This window comes from Trichosurus vulpecula, chromosome 1, assembly GCF_011100635.1.
Source record: "Trichosurus vulpecula isolate mTriVul1 chromosome 1, mTriVul1.pri, whole genome shotgun sequence".
NCBI classification, from domain to species: Eukaryota; Metazoa; Chordata; class Mammalia; order Diprotodontia; family Phalangeridae; genus Trichosurus; species Trichosurus vulpecula.
In genome coordinates this window covers 378,086,594-378,109,645 of record NC_050573.1, presented here as the reverse complement: position 1 = coordinate 378,109,645, position 23,052 = coordinate 378,086,594, and the positions used below count along the sequence as shown (strand labels likewise).

Genomic DNA, 23,052 nt, shown 5'->3' with positions numbered 1-23,052 from the left:
CAATGTGATTCATTATCATTTGTTTTTTAAAATCCTTGTGTACATTGCAGGGTATAAACAAAATGGTAGTAATTAACTTTTCGGTCCATTTCATCAACATAAGTAGCCAAATAGGGGGATTCTTTATTTTAAAGGTACTTTAAAGTTACATGATAACTTTATTATATATATTAAAAGAATATTACATTATTATATATTATATATAATTATGTATTAAAAGAATTATTATATATTAAAAGAATAGCAAATTGTACACAATAAATTTGCAATTTCATGTACAATCATCTTTTTTTCTATTCTACTATGTTATGAAAATGCTCTATTTCCTAAGTTCAGAATAAAATAAATAAAATTCAAAAAAATAAAAATGCAAGATCCATAATACAACAATCAAATAACAGGTCATCCCCATCGGTGAAGATAATATCTTTTCATCAGGACCCATGTTTCTTAGCATGTATTTATTTACCACGCACAACGTGAAAACATCAAGAAAATGTGCATTGTCATTGGTTTCAACAAAAAAGAGAGTTTTCAATATAAATTCATGCCTCTTACTTTATATGGCTGGGCCTAATAGATGGTATCATACCTTAATTTCCTATTCATTTTTGGCTATTTTAGTTGTGTTTTTATATGAGTTTGAGGAGCAGCAAAAAAGCCAGTTTGGCTGACTATAGCGTGCATGAAGGGGAGATGTATAATGAGGCAGGAAAGGTGGTTTGGGGCCAGGCTGTGCTTTGCCTTAAATGACAGAGGAGTTTATATTTGATTCTAGAGATAATAGGGCACCATTGAAGTATATTGAATTGGGAAAGGCAGGGGGTGGTGGCGGGTAACAGTCAGGCTTCTGATTCAGGAATATCACTGTGGTGGCTATGTGGGGGTGGGTTGAGGAGGGGAGGAGCCTTGAAGCAAGGAGGATAATTAGGAGGCCATTTCAATTGTTCAGGAGAGAGATGAGGAGGGCCTGTGCCAGGGCTGCAGCTCTGTGAATAGGAAGAAAGGGATATCTAGGAGGGGTGTTGTGAAGGTAGAAGCAAGAAGGTTTGGCAACAGATGAGCTAAATGAGGTGAAATGTGAGTGAAGAGTTGAGGTTGTGAATTTGGATGACTGGAAAGATGATGGTGTCCTTGTCAGGAATAGGAAAGTTTGGAAGAAGAGTAAGTTTTGGGGGAAATGAAATGGAATGGAATATGAAGTGCAGAAGTAAACCATCCATCCCTGCTTGTCCTGCACACTGCACTCTGCCCCAGAGGGTGGGATTTGTGCTCGCTGATCAGTGTCCTGAAGAACTACACCTGCCACAGCCTTGAGGTGATCGGAGGGCAGGGGATGCCTATGCTTGGGGAGGGGTGGGGAAGGAGAATTTCCCAATGGCAATTGCATAACAGCTAGTGTGGGTCTAGGTGGTAGAGGGCAGGGTCAGGAGGGCTCTGATTGTGCACATACTCCAAGTGAAGGGTAGAGATGCTTGTCTTAGAAACAAGTGGCACCATTGGCTATCTTTGGAGAAGATGGTCTATGACCCATCTCTCTTCCCTCTGATTGGTTGATCACATAGCTCTAGTTGACATGCCATGACCCCTTGGAGCCATGCCTCCTTCTTCCTGGAGACCACAACCCCCTTAGAGACAACTCATCTAGATTCAGTGCCAGGCATTCAGTTCAACAGCAACAATAGCTAGTAGTAGTAGTAGTAGTAGTAGTAGTAGTAATAGTAGTAGTAGTAGTAGTAGTAGTAGTAAACCACTTTTATCTATCACTTTAAAGTTTATAAAGTAGATTCCTCACAGTTACCCAGTAAGTTCAACAGGACCAATATGATTATTCCTATTTGATAGATGTGGAAATCAAAGATCAGAGAGGTTCAGAGATTTGCCCAGGGTCACACAGAAGGCAGCAGTTCAGACCTCTGTCTTCTGACTCTAAATCCAGTTCTCTTTCTGTAATTCACACTTAAATGAATTAATGGGTTTTGGTGTACTTCCTATGTGTCTGGCAATGTACTAGGCCCAGGGATGGAGCCAAGAGAAATGATGTGGTCTTTGCACTTATAAAACTTTCTCTCTGTGTATGAATATGTATGTATGTATGTATGTGTGTGTGTGTATATTTTGGGGGGGGGTTGGCAAGACTAATACAAATTAAACAAAAGTTTAGAAAAAAATTGAGGACAATGTCTGCCTAGAGGAATCTAGACTAAGAGGCAGAGGTCCTAAGTTCTGCTCTCAGCTCTGCTACTCCCTTCCTGGGCAAGTCTATCAATCAATCAACATTTATTAAACACCTACTATGTGCCAGGCACTGTGCTAATTACAAGTGTAGTAGAAAGAATACTGACTTGCATATCAGAAGACATGGGTTCAAATCCCACCTCTGACGCTAAAGACCTGCATGAACTTGAACAATTACTTATCCTCAGGTGGGTGGATGGGTGGGGGGGCTCATCTGTAAAATGAGGGGGCTAATTAGATGACCTCTGAGGTCCCATCTGACTCTGGAGCTACAGTCCTATGATACTGAACCACAAGAATTTCTCCCATTAGCACATTTCCGTAGATAATTTATTTCCTATTTGTCATCTTGAAAGGCACAGAGAGAAGACAAAATATTGGATGGGAAAGTTGAAATGGAAACCAAATATTACAAGAACAAACCGATGGTTAGCACAAGTCAGGCTAAATTAAGTAGCTTATTTGTTTTTCAGTCATGTCTGACTCTTCATGACCCCATCTGGGGTTTCCTTGGCAAGGATACTGAAGTAGTTTGCCATTTCCTTCTCCATTTTACAGATGAGAAACTGAGGCAAACAAGGTTACGTGACTGGCCCGCGGTCACACAGCTAGTGTCAACTCAGGTCTTTCTGACTCTAAGCCCGACACTCTATCCACTGCGCCACATAGCTGCCCAGTCCCTGAATGACAGGGCGCCAAAAGGTCCCAAAAGGGGTTGAGGTAGGAAGGGAAACTGAGGCCAAGCTCCACCTATTTTACAAACATTTTCCCAGGCCCAAGCCTAACGTGGGATTCTCCACCTTTAAATCCCTTTGTAGTCTTTTACCCTTCTGGCTACTTTCTCACTTGAGCTCTCTGACCTCCACCCTCTAGATATTCCCTATGAGATAACCATCTACACCAGTGATGTCTTTGCTGCGGGGACCGATGCCAGCATCTTCATCGTGATCTATGGCTGCGACGCCATCTGCACCCAACAGAAGTATCTGTGCACCAGCAAAAGGGAGCAGAAGGCGTTTTTTGAGAGAAATTCTGTCTCTTGCTTCATCGTGGAGGTAGAGTTGGGCTGTGGATGTGGCCATGGTTCAGAAGAGAGGAAAGAGAGAAATAGCTAGGTGTGGATATCTGCACAGTAAAATGGAAAGCTCTAGACCAGGCTCAGGAGACCTGCGTTCTAATTCTGGCTCCACCATTGATGTGTTAGGACCTGAGATCTTTCAGGTCAGGGATGGCGAAGAGTGGCAAGGCAGCTAAGTGATGAAATGGATAGAACACCGTGCCCAGAGTCAGCAAGATGAGTTCAAATTTGGCCTCAGATACTTACTAGCCGTGTGACCTTGGGCAAATCACTTCACCTTGTCTTGCTTTAGTTTCCTCAACTGTAAAATGGATGTAATATCAGCAGTACCTGTTTGCAGTGTTGTTGTGAAGAGTGAATGAGATAATATTGTTAAAACATGTAGTACAGTGCCTAGAACATAGTAGATACTATGTGGATGCCTGTTTCCTTTCTTTCTTCCTTCCTTCCTTCCTTCCTTCCTTCCTTCCTTCCTTCCTTCCTCCCTCCCTTCTTTGTTTCTTTGTTTCTTTCTTTTTCTTTCTTTCTCTCTCTCTCTTTTCCTTCCTTTTTTCCTTCCTTCCTTTCTTTCTTTTTCTTTCTTTTTCTCCCCCTTCCTTTCTTCCTTCCTTCCTTCCTTCCTTCCTTTCTTTCTTTCTTCCTTTCTTCCTTTCCTTCTTTCTATCTTCCTTCCTTTCTTTCTTTCTTTCTTTCTTTCTTTCTTTCTTTCTTTCTCTCTTCCTTCCTTTCTTCCTTCTTTCCTTCCTTCCTTCCTTCCCTCCTTCCTTCCTGCTTTCTTTACTTCCTTCCTAGAAAAATTTTTTATATAGTTCTTAAGGATGTAGTGGCATCTGGGGTAGGAATGACAGTCCTGTGAAAGCATTTAGGGCTTCTAGAAAGCAGGAACATTCTTGGTGTATGGCCAAGGGTCAATGATGAGCACGAAGCTCATGTGGGGAGAGAAGAATGGGTTAGAATGTTGTGTAAACATCAATGGATGGTCTGGAGTAGAGAAGTTACTTAGTGTGAAATATGAGAGGAGCGTTCAGTAGGGAGTGATCAGAAGAGGCTGGGAGGCCTGAATCTCCTTCACTATTCCTTGCTAAGGCTGACCAACCTCTTTGCTTGCACCCTTGAGCCCACCCCTGAAGGTGGTAAGATCAGCAGGGTTTAGCAACACATTGGCTATGGGGGAGAATGAAAGAGAGGGAAAACAAAGAGGGGCTCCTCAAACCCAATCAATTGCTAAGTTTTGTTGACTCTAACTCTACAGCTTCTCTCTCATCTGCCTCCTTCCTCTAACTGCCCAAGCAGATTCTCATCACTTATTGTCACAGTTAGTTTAATAGTCTCCTGTGGGTCCCTCTTTCTCATCAGTGCTGCTTGCTGTTGCCAAGTTAACCTTCCTAAGGCATAATTCTGAATTTGTCCCATTTGCCTTTGTAACCCACTTAGAGTAGTACCTGGCATGCAGCAAGTGCTTAGTAGGTGCTTGTTGATTGATTGACTGACTGATTGAATGGTAATTTTGATATGTGAGGGTTGAGCCCCCAGACCACAGTATCAGATCCAGTTCATTGCTGCTCCTCAGAATTGTATTAGCTGAGCTTGATCTATATTTCTGCTCCTGGGGTGTGGTGCTTAACAGTAATATACAACCACCTTATATTGCAGGTAAATCCTGCTTTCAGGAAAATGAGGTTCATGATCCTGCTCTGACTGCTTCACTAGATTGTTGTGACAATCAGGTTGGAGTGATTTTAAAACAAAAACATGGAGCTCTATGGTAGAAATACCATAAAGATCACAGAAGAGCCCTATAGTCTCTCCCAGTGCTGAGACCCTATGAAGTTCATAAAATCTCCCAGGAACAGAACTTGGTTTCTGCTCACAAGGGATGTGGGTGTGAGTCTGACCCTCCTTGTATTGGTAATGCATTCAGAAGTCATCTGTCTTAGGACCTGGCCTCTAATTACTGCACATCTCATCCTTTGGGAGGGAAGATCCTCCATCATTAACTTGGTGAATGAGAACTACTCTCTGCAGTAATTTTAAAGACAGATCTTTCTGTGAATTCTAGAAATCTTAAAAGCAGAAGACTTGACCCATCTGTTGTACCCATTCCAATTCCTACATTTGGTAGTGAAGACCTTTCCAAATGACTGACTATTTGGCAAACCCGCATCTCTCCCAGGAAAAAGAAAGAAGAAAACTCATGCACCAGATACATATGTCTGAACGAAATGCATTAACAAATATGTTGCATGGTGGACTGAGGCCTCAGGAGTGCTGGAGACAGGAGAGGGGCGGTAGCCCTCCATGTCTGCACAGATATCTGAGTGGCAGTGTGCAGCTCCAAAAATGGCTTCCCAGCTTTCCCCTTTGGTGCAGTGAGTTAGAAATGCTCCCATGCACCTTAGAAGCTTCAGGCTGGTAATCATTAGGGAAACCAGGTGTGATCTGCTACCTCTGCTTCCTGGTTTGTTCTTTGGGATCTTTGAACCTTGCAACTGGGTTGGTGAGGGGGTGAGGAATGAAAGAAGGAGAAAGGGAAGTGGGGAGAAAATCTGACTCATCTCATTGCTAATTTTGGGCCTGTTCTCATAGAGATAGGCTTTGGCTGGGTTTCTGAGAAAATTCCCCTGCACAGGTGGTGGTCATGAACTCATACCAAGAACAAAGATGCCAATGTTTGCTCATGGTCTGAATTTCTAATTTAACTCTGAACTTTCTTGTGCTAGTCTCCAGATGCTAAATCACTCTCTAGGTTCAGTGACCAGGTTAACATTCACTCAGAGCATTTTGTTCAGGAGTTCATATATTGGAGGCCCTTGCATCTCTGAGATAGGACAGCAGGAAATTGCCCAGGGCTAGAATATACCCTCACACACTTGGTTTTTTCGTTCTGTTTTTTTTATTCCCCCTCACCATTTTAATTCATTTTTTTAATGTTCTGTCAAGTTGTGTCACCAATCCTGGTAACCTATTTTCCATTAATTTAAAAGATTTATTTGTTGAACCTCATCTAAATGCCCAGCTTTGTTGGGATAGGGAAGTGTAATGGCAAGCAAAGTGGGACTTTTTGTTATCTTTTGTTTTGGAGTGCTTCTTAGCACTAAGGCAATGGAATGCTTTTGATTGAGTATTGCCTTTATAGAAAGGCCCACGCTCTTTTTTGGTCATGAGAGGTGTGAAACCCTCAAGAAGTATGAAACCCCAGAAAAGTGTGAAGTGCTCTGACTCTGAAGAAGCGTACAGATACTCCAAGATTAGCATTTTGTTTGGGGCTCACTCATTGGAAGAGTGACCAGACAAGACTCTGGGTAGCTGTTAAGGAGCCCCCTGGCTTTGAAAACCTAGATGTTGGTGCTTCTTTTTTTGGTAACTACGTATGTGATGTCTTGATCAGACAAAGCCTGTCTGTTTATTTGTTTGTAGTTTCTGTTTGTATTTGCTCTGAAGTTCAGGGTGCTGACTTTTTCCCCTGAACTAAGTGGATGATATATGCATGTTTAATTAAACTGAGGTTGTTAACCCCTTAAAGTTGCTTTCCTTGGGAAAGTATATCAAAGGACCTGTGCTAGCAGCCCTTTTGTGTGTTCTTGTTGTTGATCTTTCACCCCCACAACAGCTGCTAGCAACATTGTTGTTACAAAATAGCATAGTCAGCAGGATCTGCAAATTAAAAGGAAAGCATGGGGCCTGGGATATTTGTTCATTGTTTCCCAGTTTTGGCGGCAATGGTTCTGTGGAGCCTGGAGCAGGAGTGGAGAGCTGCCTTCTGTGGAGCTTTGCTTTCCCAGAAAGAGAAATTTTGGACAGGAGCCTCTGGTGCCTACTGTCAGACAGGAGCAGGAAGAACTTGAAGTGGAGCAGTCCCTGTGAGCTGAGACAAGGAGTAGGAACAGAGAGCTGCCTGTGTGTGAATCCAGGCAAGAGCTGGGAACATTTGGCCCACAGAGGAAAAGACATGGGACTTGAAAGTTGAGGGTCAAGATGAAAAGAGGACTCTACTTGGGTGCTTTGTATTGACTGAGGAGATTGTAATTTGCTGTGACCTAGGGATGTATGATGTTTGTATTTTCTGCCAACCTTTAAGGATGATATGTTGTGCCAGGGAAGACCCTGGCCTGGGACCCCCTGCTTGTGTAAAAAAGGATTTTGGGGAATGCTACTGAATGATGTTTTGCTTAAGGATGTTGCTATGAATGTTATGGTTTAGTTTATTGAACAATGATATATGCTGTGTGGGTATTCTGAGAAATGCTATAAGATATGTTTTATTTATTTAAGACAAAGTATAATGCCTCTATTTGTTGCAGGATCCATGGCCATTTAGATTGTAAGGCCAAGGATCCTGGAGGGGTGGAATGTAATGGCAAGCAAAGTATGACTTTTGTTGTCTTTTGTTTTGGAGTGCTTCTCAGCACTAAGGCAATGGAATGCCTTTGATTAAGTCTTTCCTTTGTAGAAAGGCCCACCCCCTTTTGCTAATTAGGTCACAAGAAGTGTGAAACCCTCAAAAGGTGTGAAATGCTCTGACCCTGAAGTGTATGTATACTCTAAGGTTAGCATTTTGTTTGGGGCATACTCATTGGATGGGTGTTGGTGTGGAGACTCTGGGTAGCAGTCAAGGAGGCTCCCCCCCCCCCCCGCCCAGCTTTGAGAACCCAGATATTGGTGCTTCTCTATCTCTGGTAGCTATGTAATATATGGTCAGACAGAAACCTGTCTGTTGATCTGTTTATATTGTCTCTGTTTGTAATTTCTGTTTGCATTTGCTCTGAAGTTCAGGGCGCTGACTTTTTCCCCTGAACTAAGTGGATGATATATGCGTGTTTAATTAAAATAAGATTGTTAATCCCTTAAAGTTGCTTTAAGGAAAGCAGATCAAAGGACCTGTGCCAGCAGCCTTTCTGTGTGCTCTTGTTGTTGGTCTTTCACCCCCACAACAGCTGCTAGCAACATTGTTATTACAGGGAGTGATCAAAGAAAAGCAGGCCTTATAGACTTATTAGGAGGATACAGTTCATACATGAATCAGTTAGATGGCAATACAGGTTTACTGTGAGTGCCAAATGAGTGGAGCAGCCTATAAAAGGGCTTACATTGAGAGGAAGGAGAAAAAGCAGTGAGATCTGGGCTAGGCTTGGTTAGGGAAGATTTTTAGAGGTTGTGTGTGATTTGAAGGAAGAATAAACAAAGGGAAGCAAAGAAAGACAAAGACATTCTAGGGGAGGAGAATAGCATGAGCAAAGAATATTGAAGAGCCAATTGGAGTAAATTGAGTAGTTCACTTGAGAAAGCAGTTGGGAGAAAAAGTTGAAGCGTTAGAGTGAGTCCAGATTATGGTGGGCTTTGAACATGAAGCTAAATTTAGACTTTATTCTGAAGGCAAAAGAGAGCCATTGTTTGTTTTTGAGCAAAGAGGGTGGTGTTATGGGAGAGGACGCATTTTTACCTGTTTTTCTGGAGAGAAGCACAATCACAGAGAGCCTTCTCACTTTCCAGTGTAGTCTTCTGTGCCAAAGGCTTCATCACTCTTCCCCATCCTCCACAGAGGGAGTCCAGGTCTAGTGCTCCCTGGTCAGCTGTATTATTCTTTTTCTTTCTGTCTTTTTTTTTCAAAAAAGAGTATAGTCAAGGGTGATTGCTTTTGAGTCATCCAAGCCTGGCACCATCAGCAGGCCAAGAAGAATACTCATACTTTGGCAGATTTCCAAGGTTTTCTTCAATCGAGAACTCCATTAATACTCATCTATAATTTCCGCTGCTGGATACTGTTGTCATGTGTTTTTTTCTTTCAAATTTATATGAGCCCAAGAAGGGACTGAGGCTTCAGTAAATTTTGAGAAGCCCCAAATGAAAATGTTGTTTCTCTTGGGCATGGTTAGGCAAGCGCTGACTGGTCTCAGAATATTTATTCCTCCTCTTTTTCCAATTCCTCTTGACACATGACCAATGGTGGTATGGTAGGAAGAGGACTAGATTGGGAATTAGGAGCCTTGGCATTCAGTCCTGGCTCTGCTGCTGACTAGCTGTGTGAGCTTAGTGAGACACCCCACCTCTGTGGGTGGTCTCGCTTTCCTTATATGAGAAATGAGAGGATTTAATTAATAGCTGCCCCTTAGTTGAACTAGATGGTCTCTAAGGACCCTTATAGTGCTACCCTCTGAGCATTCCAAATTTATCTGCAGTGTGAAATTGCTACTGAGTCACCAGGGATTCGCCTCACCGCTTTGTTTTTATAGCAGTCTGGACAATCCCTTTCCCCCTTTAGTTCAGGTGAGACAAAGAGGAAATTTTTCAAAAATAACTTTTACTTAGTAAACTAAGGGGAAAAGACAATTAAAAAAGCATAGAAACAGAAAAATTTATAGAACCTAGAGGGTCTGGCTAGCTGCCTATAGTCTTCAATGGTTCACATAGTTTGATGTTTGGCACCCAGGGTCAAAATCAACACAAGTCCACAGGACTAGAGCCTCCTAGAAATGAGACTGGAAACTGGAATAAAAGAAAATCAGCCAGTGGGCAAGGGAGAAGTACGGTAAACTCTCTGTTAGCCAATATACTTGGATAATCCAGGTGCTGGTTAATTCAAAATTCTGGTTATTAGAGATCCTAACAGCCTAACAGCCATGGATCACAGATTTTTAAAGATACATTGGGTATATCAGAATATGCCATCCTGTTCTGCACGCTAAACCTAAACTTGCCATAATCACTTATTTGATGATTCAGAAAGCTCTTCAACAACTTAACAGTGACTCAAGGTGGTCATTAGAGATACAGCTTTATCATTGTGCTAACAACAAAATGCCAGCTAATAGAGAATTCCAGAGGTTAGAATGCAGCCTTCACTGCACCAGCATTTTATTTATTATAGGACAATTTTATGCTCTTGAAATGCACATAGCTCAAGTTGGTAAGTGACAAAAGAGCAGCTATCAGATCTATAAGATAAGGACCAAAATGACTTGGGTCCTAACTTCCCATTTCTTATGGCAGACCTTATAGAAACATACAAAGAACAGACCATAAACCAGGGACTAAACACTATATATAAGGTGGTATTTTGGTTTAAAAGAACATGTAAAATCATAGGTCTTAGAACTGGAAGGGGCCTCATTTTATTCAGCTGCCTTCCCCAGGGAAGGGGAGGTATATTTATTATTCCCCATTTTACAGATGGGCAGCTAGATGGCGCAGTAGACAGAGAGCTGGGCCTGGAGTTAGGAAGACCTGAGTTCAAATCCTGCCTCAAATACTTACTAGCTGTGTCACCCTGGGCAAGTCACTTAACTGTTGGCCTCAGTTTCCTCATCTATAAAATGAGCTGGTGAAGGAAATGGGGAACCACTCCAGTATCTTTGTCAAGAAAACCCCAGGTGGGATCATGGAGAGTCAGACATGATTGGACAACAACAAAATTTTACAGATGAGGAAATGGAAACTTTGAAAGGTACAATGACTCGTCCTTGGATCACATTATTAGTAGAAGGTATGTGTGTGTTTGAGTGTGTGTGTGTGTATGTGTGTGTGTGTGTGCGCGTGTGCGTGTGCGTGTGCGTGTGTGTGTGTGTGTGTGTGTGTGTGTGTGTGTTCCAAAAGACAGAGTAAATAGAGTCACAGATTTAGAGCTGGAAGGAACCTCTGAGGCCACCAGTCCAGGCTTCATATTTTACAAATGAGAAAACTCAGAGAGTTTAATGACTTACCCAAAGTCACACAGGTGGTAGGAGCTAGGATTGAAGCCTAGTACTTCTGATTTCAAATCCAGCCCTCTTTCCATTGAACTCTATTGTCTCTGACTAGAACCCGGGTTTCCTCACACGTGCACTTTCCTTCCCTACCCCATGCTCACTGCCTCTTGAGTCCTAACATTTGTAAGGTTTGCTGCAGGGTGACTAAGATGGGGCTGCCACCAATGAGATGGTGCTTGAATTCATTCAGAGCCGTTGCTCTTGTCCAAGGTTACCGAAGCTTCATGTTGGATGAATGAATCAATCAAAAAACATTCCTTCATTAAGTGGCTCTGCACTCAGGATATGCATATGAGCGTGATTAGGTCATCTTGCTGGCAGTTTCTGAAAGCCTGAAATTCAGAGACTCGCAGAAACTGTACCATTCATTAAGCGCTATAGGATTTGAGAGGCAGCAGGGATCAATATGGGATGGAGCAGTCCAGCAATGCATCATGGAATAAGTGTGGGTAGAATGTAGATGAGCAATGGGAAGTGAGGCAGAGCATTTTAAGTCCTCCCTCTAATCTCCCACATCCACTCAGCTGCCAAAGCTGGTCAATTTTCTCTCCACGAGATCTCCCACATTCATCCCTTCCTCCACTCACATGGCCACCACCCTGGGCCAGGCTTTCATCCTCTCTCACCTAGACTCTTGAAATAACCTTCAAATTAGTCTTTTTAGTTCTAACCTTTCTCCTATCCAATTTGTATCTGTAGTTGCCAAAATGATATGCCTAAAGCATAGGTCTGACCATGCCATTCTCCTGGTCAAGGAGCATGAGTGGTTCCCTATTGTTTCTGGGATAAAATACAGACTTCACTGCTTGACACTTCAAGTCCTTCTCAATCTGGTTCCAACCTATCTTTCCTGGATAGTTTCAGGTTGTTTCCCTCCATACCCTTTATCATCCATCTACTGGCCTCCTTGCTATTCTGTACAGAAAACATTCCATCTTCTGTTTCCATCCTTTGCACATGCTGTCCTCTGTGCCTGGAATGGTCTCTCTCTCCTCACTTCTCTGGAATTCCCCTTAAAGACTTGGTTTAAGTGTTATAACCTGCGTGAGGCTTTTCCTGATTCTCCTTAGTTGTTAGCATCCCTGTCACCCCCATAACTTTGTATTTATTTTGTAGCTTTGTGAACACATGTTGCTTTCCCCCAGTAGAATGTAAGCTCCTTGAGGGCAAAGACTTCACTTTGGTCCTTGCATGCTCAGTGTCTAGTATAGTGTCAGATGCAAGTTTCAGTCATTTTTCAGATGTTTCTGACTCTTTGTGACCCAATTTGGGGTTTTCTTGGCAAACCTAAAGTGTTTACCATTTCCTTCTCCAGCTCATTTTCCATTCAACTCTGGTCTTTTCACCGAGAAAACTTGAAAGTCTGCTATTTTATTGAAAATCCATATTTTGCCTTGAAGCAGGATATTCAGTTTTGCTGGGTAGGTGATTCTTGGTTTTAATCCTAGCTGCATTGACCTCCAGAATATCGTATTCCAAGCCCTTTGAACCCTTAACGTAGAAGCTGCTAGATCTTGGGTATTCTGATTGTGTTTCCACAATACTCAAATTGTTTCTTTCTGGCTGCTTGCAGTATTTTCTCCTTGATCTGGGAGCTCTGGAATTTGGCGACAATATTCCTAGGAGTTTTCTTTTGGGGATCTATTTGAGGAGGCGATCTGTGGATTCTTTCAATTTCTATTTTGCCCTGTGGCTCTAGAATATCAGGGAAGTTCTCCTTGATAATTTCTTGAAAGATGATATCTAGGCTCTTCTTTGATCATGGCTTTCAGGTAGTCCAATAATTTTCAAATTATCTCCCCTGGATCTATTTTCCAGGTCAGTGGTTTTTCCAATGAGATATTTCACATTGTCTTCCACTTTTTCATTCCTTTGGTTCTGTTTTATAATATCTTGATTTCTCATAAAGTCACTAGCTTCCACTTGATCCAATCTAATTTTTAAGGTAGTGTTTTCTTCCATGGTCTTTTGGACCTCCTTTTCCATTTGGGTAATTCTGGCTTCAAGGCATTCTTCTCCTAATTGGCTTTTTGGAGCTCTTTTGCCATTTGAGTTAGTCTATTTTTTAAGGTATTGTTTTCTTTGGTATTTTCTTCAGTATTTTTTTTGGGTCTCCTTTAGCAAGTCATTGACTTGTTTTCATGGTTTTCTCACATCATTCTCATTTCTCTTCCCAATTTTTCCTCTACTTCTCTAACTTGCTTTTCCAAATCCTTTTTGAGCTCTTCTATGGCCTGAGACCAGTTCATGTTTTTCTTGGAGGCTTTTGATGTAGGCTCTTTGACTTTGTTGACTTCTTCTGTCTGTATGTTTTGGTCTTCTTTGTCACCAAAGAAATATTCCAAAGTCTGAGACTGAATCTGAGTGTGTTTTTGCTGCTGGCCATGTTCCCGACCAACTTACTTGACCCTTGAGTTTTTTGTCGGGGTATGACTGCTTGTAGAGTAAAGAGTAATTTGTTCCAAGCTTGAGGGGATGTACTGTTGTTTTCAGAGCTATTTCTATACCGCCAGCTCTGCCACACCAGCACTCCTCCTTCCCCAAGAACAACCAACCCAGACCTGACTCAGATCTTAAGCAGGCTCTGCACTCCTGGTCTGATCCGCCACTTAATTCCTCCCACCAGGTGGGCCTGGGGCAAGAAGCAACTGCAGCTGTAGTTCTGTAGCTGCACCACCTCCGCTGTCCCCCAGGGTGGTGGCCGGGAACTCCTTCACTCTGTCCCCGCAGCTTTTCCCACTAACCTTCTCTGTTGTCTTTGGTGTTTGTGGGTTGAGAAGTCTGGTGACTGCTACAGCTTACTGAGTCAGGGCGCTAGGGCCTGTTCCACCCAGCATCAGGTCTGGTTGGTCCTGCCGCCACCCACGCTGAGCTCCACTCCCCTCTGCTCCCGGCTCCGTGTGTGATAGACCTCACCCAGTGACCATCCAGGCTGTCCTGGGCTGGAGCCCTGCTTCCCTCTGCTATTTTGTGCGTTCTGCAGTTCTAGAATTTGTTCAGAGCCGTTTTTAATAGGTTTTTGGAGGGACTTGGCAGGGAGCTCACGCAAGTCCCTGATTTCCAGCCGCCATCTTGGCTCCCAAGCCCAGCTCATTTTCCAGATGAGGAAGCTGAGATAAATAGGATTAGGTGTCTTGCCCAGGGTCACACAGCTAGTAAGTGTCTGAGGCTGGATTTGAACTCAGGTCTTCCTGACTCCGAGGCCAGCCCTCTATCTACTGTGTCAAACTGCCAGTTGCATGGTAGGTGCCAATAAATGCTCATTGAATTGAATTGTCTTAACGGTCTATTGAGGGAAGCTCCGAAGTTATCAGACAAGCAATATTTATTGAGCACCTCAACACTATGCTACAGGATGTAGAAAACACAATCTCTGCCCTCAAGGAAGCAGGCAGGAGTTATTAATTGAAATGGCGAATAAATAAAACATCACAGAAATTAACAAAGAGTATAGAGTAAACACATAAAGAGTTAATGAATGTGTGTGTGTGTGTGTGTGTGTGTGTGTGTGTGTGTGGAGGGAGGGAGGGAGGGAGGGACAGAGAGAGAGAGAGAGAGAGAGAAGAGAAAAAGAAGGAGGAGGAGGATCAGGTTTGAAGCTTGTTGAATGACATGAGCAAAAGCTTAAAATTGGAATGAGCATGGCACGTGCAAGGAAGATTAAGATCAGTTTCACTAGTGTGGATGGAGAGAGAGAGACAGAGAGACAGAACGAGAGAGAGAGAGAGAGAGAGAGAGAGAGAGAGAGAGAGAGACAGACACAGACACAGACACAGAGAGGAAATGCCTCAGGTGTGGAAGGAATCAATACCCATAGCTATCACTGAATCTTTCCTTCCTCTCTTTCCTCCTCTCTGTCTGCCTCAGCATTACAGGTTCTTCTTGGAATGCTGAGATAAGTTGGCACATCCTCTACCATATCTAGGATGTTTGGGATACACTGTTCTCTCCCAATGATGGCTCCCTCTATGGTGAGGGAGATGTGGAAAATCATAATCATAGAATCTCAGATTCAGAAGTGACTTCAGAGGGAGAGGTTTGGGTAACACCTATAGATCATTAGGGTTGATTTTTGTCTCTTTCCCCACCTTTGTTTACCTTGTAAAGGTGGGAAGGGGATGTAAGGCAAGGATATGAAACACTATAATAAGATATAATAGAGGAGAAATCAAACCTGGTAGCAATAATCTTGAATGTAAATGGCATTCACTCACCAATAATAAAGAAGGGCGACAGAACATGGCAAAAAGCAAAACCCAACAATTTGTTGTTTAGAAGAAACATTTAAAACATGAAGTTCACCCAGAGGACTTGGAGTACACTCTATTAAGCCTCAGTGAAATAAAAAAAGGAGGGATGACAATCATGATCTCAGACAAAGTAATAGTAAAAACTGAAAGAATTAAAAGAGATAAGAAGGGAAAGTAGAAGATACTTAAAGAAACCACAGATGAGGAAACAACGTCAGTACTAAATATATATGAATAAATGATGTAACATTTAACAATTAAAGGAAAAGTTAGTCAATCCCAGGGAGAACTAGGCAGTAAAAAAAATTATTAGGGACTTCATTGTGACTTTTGCAGATCTAGACAAATCTAGTAGAAGGATAAACAGGAAGTTAAGGACCTAAAGATGATTTTAGAAAAATTAGACCCTTGGTAATTACTGAATGAGCACCATAAAGAGTATATCTATTTTTATGTTTTTCATGGCACCTTTACAAAAACTGACCAAATTTGGGACATAAAGTAGTCATAAGCAAATACTTAAAAGAAGAAATATTAAACGCACAATTTTTATTCTACAATGCAATAAACATTGTAATCAGTAAGGGAAATTTGAAAAACAAGAATGCCCTCTTCAAAAATGGTGGTGTATTCCTCTAAACTAAAGGTTAAAAGTAAAGGCTAGATACCTGTCAGGTGTGTTATAGAGGGGGTCCTTTTACAGTACCAAATTAGACTAGAAAGACTCCGAGGTCCTTTATAACTCTGAGATTCCAAGATCTACAGGTAGTTATCCAGGCTTTCTTTAAAAACCTTCAATTATTTGGAAGTCATTACCCCCTGAGTCATCCAATTTTGGGCCATTCTAACTGTTAAGAACTTTCCCACTTCTATCAGGCTAAAATCAGCCACTGCAATTTTCATTTATTTCTCTTAGTTCTTCCCTCAGGAGCCAAGATGAACAAGTCTAATTTTTCTTCTACATGAGAGTCCTTAAAATACTTAAAGACATTTATCTTATGTCCTCTAAATCTTCTCTTTCTCAGCCTAGTTCCTTCATCCAGTCCTTACATGGCATGGCTTTGTGAACCCAGCCTTCACGAACCTGGTCATATTCTTTACCACATGTTCTAGTACAACACTGTCTTTCTTAAAATGTGGCAGCCAAACTGAACATATACTCTTCTCCCTTTAGTTAAATTGAGACAAGGTAGTAAATGCCTCTTCCCTGGGATTTTAATTTTTTAAAAATATGTTCTTGTTCAAACATCAACAAACACAGACATTTCCACATACAAAGAACAGAGAGAGGACTGTATATGAAGCTAAAAATCTCATAATAAGCCCCATAAAAATCATAAATTTCAAAAAACAAACTTATTTTAAAGTCCATAATAAAGTATGTACTTTAGTTCTAGAGCTGTGTTGACTTTCTTCGTCTTCCTCTGAGCTTTATTCTCTTTTTTTCTGTTCAGTTTATCTAGGCTCTTTTTTTGATCATGGCTTTCAGGTAGTCCAATAATTTTTAAATGATCTCTTCTGGATCTATTTTCCAGGTCAGTGGTTTTTCCAATGAGATATTTCACATTGTCTTCCACTTTTTCATTCCTTTGGTTCTGATTTATAATATCTTGATTTCTCATGGAGTCACTAGCTTCCACTTGCTCCAATCTCATTTTTAAGGTAGTATTTTCTTCAGTGGTCTTTTGGACCTTTTTTCCATTTGGCTAATTCTGCCTTTCAAGGCAATCTTCTCCTCATTGGCTTTTTGGAGCTCTTTTGCCATTTGAGTTAGTCTATTTTTTAAGGTGTTGTTTTCTTCAGTATATTTTTCACTATTTTTTTGGGTCTCCTTTAGCAAGTCATTGACTTGTTTTTCATGGTTTTCTTGCATCCTTCTCATTTCTCTTCCCAATTTTTCCTCTACTTCTCTAACTTGCTTTTCCAAGTCCTTTTTGAGCTCCTCCATGGCCTGGGACCAGTTCATGTTTTTCTTGGAGGCTTTTGTTGTAGGCTCTTTGACTTTGTTAACTTCTTCTGTCTGTATGTTTTGGTCTTCTTTGTCACCAAAGAAAGAATCCAAAGTCTGAGACTGAATCTGGGTGCATTTTTGCTGCCATATTCCCAGCCAACTAACTTGACCCTTGAGTTTTTCAGTGGGGTATGACTACTTGTAGAGTTTAGAGAACTATGCTCCAAGCCTGGGGGGATGCGCCAGCTCTGCCACACCGGAACTCCTCCTTCCCCAAGAACCCCCAACCCAGACTGGACTTAGATCTTCAGCAGGTTCTTCACTCCTGCTCTGATCCACCACTTAATTCCTCCCACCAGGTGGGCCTGGGGCCGGAAGCAACTGCAGCCCCACCTCCTCTGCCCCTGGGGTGGTGGCCAAACCAGGAACTCCTTGTTAAACTCTGTCCCCAGCAGCTTTTCCCACTAACCTTCTCTGTTGTCTTTGGTGTTCGTGGGTTGAGAAGTCTGGTAAATGCTGCAGCTCACTGATTCAGGGCACTAGGGCACACTCTGCTTGGCTCCTGGTCTGGTTGGTCCATGCTGCTCATGCTAGGCTCTGCTCTGCTCTGCTCCCAGCTCCGTGCTTGATAGACCTCACCCAGAGACCATCCAGGCTGTCCTGGGCTGGAGCCCTGCTTCCCTCTGCTGTTATGTGGGTTCTGCAGTTCTAGAATTGGTTCAGAGCCATTTTTTATAGGTTTTTGGAGGGACCTGGCAGGGAGCTCATGCTAGTCCTTGCTTTCCAGCTGCCATCTTTTCTGTTCAGTTTAAAAAATGTTTCATTGACACTTTTTTATTTCTTTTCTTTATTTGCATCACTATCATTAGTCCTTTTCTCCCCTGCTCTGAGTCAGTTCCTCCCTTATAAAAAACAATGAGCAGAGTAACAACAACAACAAATTCACACATTGTCCATGTCAGAAAATCTATGTCTCTTCTGCATTTCTAGGCAGTCACCTCTCAGCTATAGGTGGAAAGTATGTTTCATAACAGTCTTCTATAGTTGCAGTTGGTTATTGTACTGATTAAAGTCATTCAAAGTTGATTTCCTTTGCAGTTCTATAATTATTGCATAAATTGTTTTCCCTGTTCTGCTCACTTCATTCTCTATCATTTCATATAAATCTTCTCAGGTGTCTCTGAGTCTATTCCTTTTTTTCATTTCTTATGGCAAAATAATATTCCATTATATCCATATATAATAATTTGCTCAGCCCTTCCCACATTGATGGACATCCTCTTAGTCACTATTTCTTTGCTATAATAAAAAGTGTGGCTATGAATATTTTTATACGTATGAGTTCTTTCTATCTTTGCTCTCTTTTATGTACATAGTACATAGTTTATTGACTTTTTGCATATAGTTCCAAATTTCTTTCCAGAATAGTCAAACCTATTCACAGCTCCACTGTGTTCTTGTCTTCCTACAGCTTCAGCAATAATTGTCATTTTTCTTTATTTTAATATTTTGCCAATCTTAAGAGTGTGAAATAGAAATGTAGTGTTGTTTTAATTTTTTGATTGCATACTTTTCTTCTTTTGAGAGCCATTTGTTCATATTCTTTGATCATTTATCTTTTTGCCAATGATTCTTATTCAAATTCATTCCACATATATTTTGGATATCAGATCTTTATCAGAGAAATTTGCTGCCAAGATTTTTTTTCACTTGACTGTTTCTCTTCTGATTTTAGCTGCATTGATTTTGTTTGTGCAAAAATCTTTCAACTTCATGTACTCAAAATTGCCCATTTTATCTCCTATAACTTTCTCTATCCCTTGTTTGATCAAACAGTTCTTTCCTAACCATAATAGTTTCCTGTTCCTCTACTTTGCTTGTGATGTGATTTTTTATATCTAAGCTATATATCCATTTGGAGTTTACTATAGTATACAATGTGAAATGTTAGCCAGAAATGAAATTCTTCCAAATTTCTTTTCTATTTTCCCAGAAATTTTTGGCAAATTGTGAGTTTTTACCTTGTATTTACTCTTACTGTGTTTGTTTACTCCTGGATCTCATGTACCTACATTTCTTTTTCAACTTTACTTTTTGTAAACTATTACCAATTACTTTTGATGATTACTGATTCTTAGTGTAGTTTAGGGTAAATACTGCTATGCCTCTTTCTTTTTTTTTACATTTTTTTCAATATTTTCCTGGGGATTCTCAACTAGTAGGGATGTTTCAAAAGGAAGTTTAGCTAATAAGTTAAGGAAACAAGAAATAATTGAAAAATATTCTAGGCATAGACTTATCATTATGAATTATAAGATAAATTACATATGGATTCTAAAATCTTTAAGTATGTCTAAAATCTTTAAGTATGTCATATGAGGTAGGTACTATATTTATTATTTTCTTCTTTTTTATAGATGAGAAAAAGTGACTCAGAGAGGTTGTGCTTTGCTCATGGTCACATAGTAGAAAGCATCAGAGCTAAGATCTGAACCTAGATCTTCCTGAATTCAAGTACAGTACTTTTCCTTATGTCACATTGTCTCTCTCTCCAAAAAAAGAGAGTCTAGTCAGATTGGCTTGGCAGTAGCCAAGTCACATAGAACTTCCCTGTCCTGGTTATTTTTCTTCAACTAAACCCTGCCTGGAAGGAGTTGGGGGAGTCCAACCCCACTGTCCCTTTCTCAGTCTTTCGGTATTTTTCTCTCTTCCTCTAACCTTCAGTTCTTCTTCTTTATGGGAGCAATTGGATCAAAGGCCTCAGTCTCACTGACAAGATGGTTGATGTGTTAATAGACCAACTCTGGCAGAGAAAGAGACCATAACACATACACTTGGATAATGGAAAGGATCTCAGATGTAGAAAGGACTTACCTCTTTCCCTTCTTATCTGAGTTTTTTTCCCCCAAAACTGTTGGGGAAGCTTTCCATTTTTTTGTGAGTCAAAGAACGACTTAAAGTCAATTCTCACTTCCATGGCCAGAGGGGAAAGGAAAAATAGGACTTTGCTGGGGATAACATTTTTATCCATCCTTCCGTGATTTATTCATTAAATGTTTTATTTAAAAAAAAACAAACTAAGCAGGTGCCCTGTGCTTTGTGCCCTCTCTTCAGATGGAGGATGTGGGAGAAGTCATTGAAAAAATTCGGATTGGACATGACAATGCAGGCATGAATGCTGGGTGGCACTGTGACCATGTGGATATCCGAAGGCTCCTGCCAGATAAAGATGTATGTTTCTGCCCTAGGATTTCCTGTAACTACTTGGCAGTCTTTCCTGCTTTGATGAGTTAAAGAGTTTGCAAAGGGGATTGTGAAAATTTCCTTGTCCACTGAGAACTCAGGGCTAGATTTTTGATTAAATAGCTCAAAAAAAATCTTCAAATATAGGGTACAAAGAGTCATATATTAATTTGATTTATACATTCAATCAACACACATTTATTAAAGACACGATATGCAGAGCATTGTGTTAGATATGGGAGATGCAAATTTCAGATAATACATGGTCTTTGTTCTCATGAAGCTTCAAGTCTAATATAATAGGGAATGATGCAAACTCAGATAGCTAAGCATAATATTGCCTAAGTAAAATTAATAAGTAAAAAAAAGTGTTCTGTTAAGTCAAAAGAAGAAAGTTGTAACTGACAAGGGTGGTCAGGAAGGATTTTATGGAGAAGATGGTATGTGAATTGGATTTTAAATCGGGGAAGATGCAGCATGACCCAGAAAGACCTGGGTTCAAGTGTTACTGGCCATATAACCCCGGGAAAGTCATTTAATTTTTCTTAGTTTAGAAGTTGCAGTGAAGGTGCCCATCTGCGTTTGTAGAGGGAATTTAATCAGGAGCTTCTTGCACTGAGGAAATCATAGGTCTGGTTAAAAAATAACAGTAAGTGATAGGTAAGAATTCAATAAGGAAGAGGGGAAAGGAGGATATTCTAGCCACAGGGAACAGTGAAAACAGAGGCATGTCAAGGCAGAAAAGCACAGGGCATATCTCAGGGCCAGAAAACAGTCCAGTTAACCGAGACATAGAATGCATCGAAGGGAACATTATGACAAAATGCCAGAAAGGGAGGGTGGCACCAGATTGTGGAGGGCTTTGGATGCCAGACAAAGGAATTTGAACTTTAGTTGGCAGGCAGTTGAATGTAACTTAAGATTTTTGATTAAATGAGTGACATGACCAGATTTGGGCATGAGGAAGACCATTCTGTCAGTGAAAAAAAGGATATATTTGAGAGGGTGGTTTGTGGATGAAATTGGGATGCCAGTATGCTATTGTAATAGCCCAGGAAGGTGGTAATGAAGGCCTGTAAGAAGATGGCATTAGTGGGTATAGAGAGAAAAGAATGAATTTGAGGAAAATTGCAGAGGAGCCCAGCTAGGTGGTGCAGTGGGTAGAGTGGATAGAGGCAGGAAGACATGATTTTAAATCTGGCCTCAGATACTTACTAGCTGTGTGACCTTGGGCAAGTCACTTAACCCTGTTTGCCTCAGTTTCATCTGTAAATGAGCTGGAGAAGGAAATGGCAAACCACTCCAGTATATCTGCCAAGAAAACCCCGAATGGGATCATGAAGAGTCAGATACCACTGAAACAACTGAATAACAGCAGCAGAAGAAGAATTGGCAAGTTTTTTATTACTGACTGAATATGAGACTTGATGGAGGAAGGAGAATCAGACAGGCCCCAAATTTTGGGAACAGGAGGCTAGATGAATGGTGGAGACCCTGACAAGAAAAACAAATTCATAAAGAAGAGAGGATTTGGGGGGAAAGATGCTAAGCATGGCTTTGAATATCTTGCATTTGAGGTGGAAACAAACATCTGGTAGGTAGTCATAGATGTGGGTCAGAAATTGAGAAGAGGCCAGTACTGAAAAAACAGAGCTGGGAGTCATCTGCTTAAAGGTGATAGGTACTTGGAGCTGTGACAATGATTCGGATTTCTAAATGAGGGATTAAAAAGAGAAGAAATGATGATATACCCTTGGGGAACATCCTACCTTAAGGAATTAAAAAGAGGAGAAGTTAGTGAAGAAGGCAAAGAGGAAAACAGTTTGAACAGTAGGAGGAAGGGGCAGCTAGGTGGTACAATGAATAGAGCACTGGCCCTGGAGTCAGGAGGACTTGAGTTCAAATTTAGCCTCAGACACTTGACACTTACTAGCTGTATGACCTTAGGCAAGTCACTTACCCCAATTGTAGAAAGAAAGAAAGAAGAAAGAAAGAAAGAAGGGAAAAAAGAAAGAAAGGAAAAAACAAACAAAGAAACAATGGGGAAGCTAGTATCTCTATAAACAAGAAAGGAGAGCTTTTAGAGTAAGAAGGGGCAGCTAGAAGTGTCAACTATAGCATAGAAGAAAGGAAAGGAGGGCTGGAAAAAAGATTGTTGGATGTGGCCATTTGAAGGGCATCAGTAGTTTTTGACAGCCCAGTTTCATCATAATGATGGAGGGCAGAAACCAGGCACCAAACCCTTAAATAGAGCAGATAATGGGAATGTGGAGACCTAGGGTGTGCATAATTTTGTAAAGCTGTTTGTCAGTGAAGGGCAGGAGATGGTTCCAGTCATCTGTCTCTCCATATTCCATCCGACATTGTGTACTGACAATCCATTCCTCCATAAACACATACACACATCAATATATGGCCACATGCATATACACAAATATGTGCACAACTATATAAGTTCATGTGGTCTAAAGATACCTCTTTCAATTGGCTCTGTCCTCCTGGTAACAAATTAGCAATGTGTTTGTTAAAAGGAGACCCAGGACATCATCT

At 41.1% G+C, this 23,052-nt stretch overlaps 1 protein-coding gene across 1 annotated transcript in view; it reads left to right on the top strand.

Moving 5' to 3' along the window:
- Positions 1-23,052, top strand: part of LOXHD1 (lipoxygenase homology domains 1) — a 235,433-nt gene that overhangs the window by 123,093 nt on the left and 89,288 nt on the right. The window contains exons 15-16 of the mRNA XM_036746173.1: positions 3,112-3,293; positions 20,374-20,490. Coding sequence (XP_036602068.1) covers positions 3,112-3,293; positions 20,374-20,490 — 299 coding nt within the window. The remainder of the gene's footprint in view (positions 1-3,111; positions 3,294-20,373; positions 20,491-23,052) is intronic.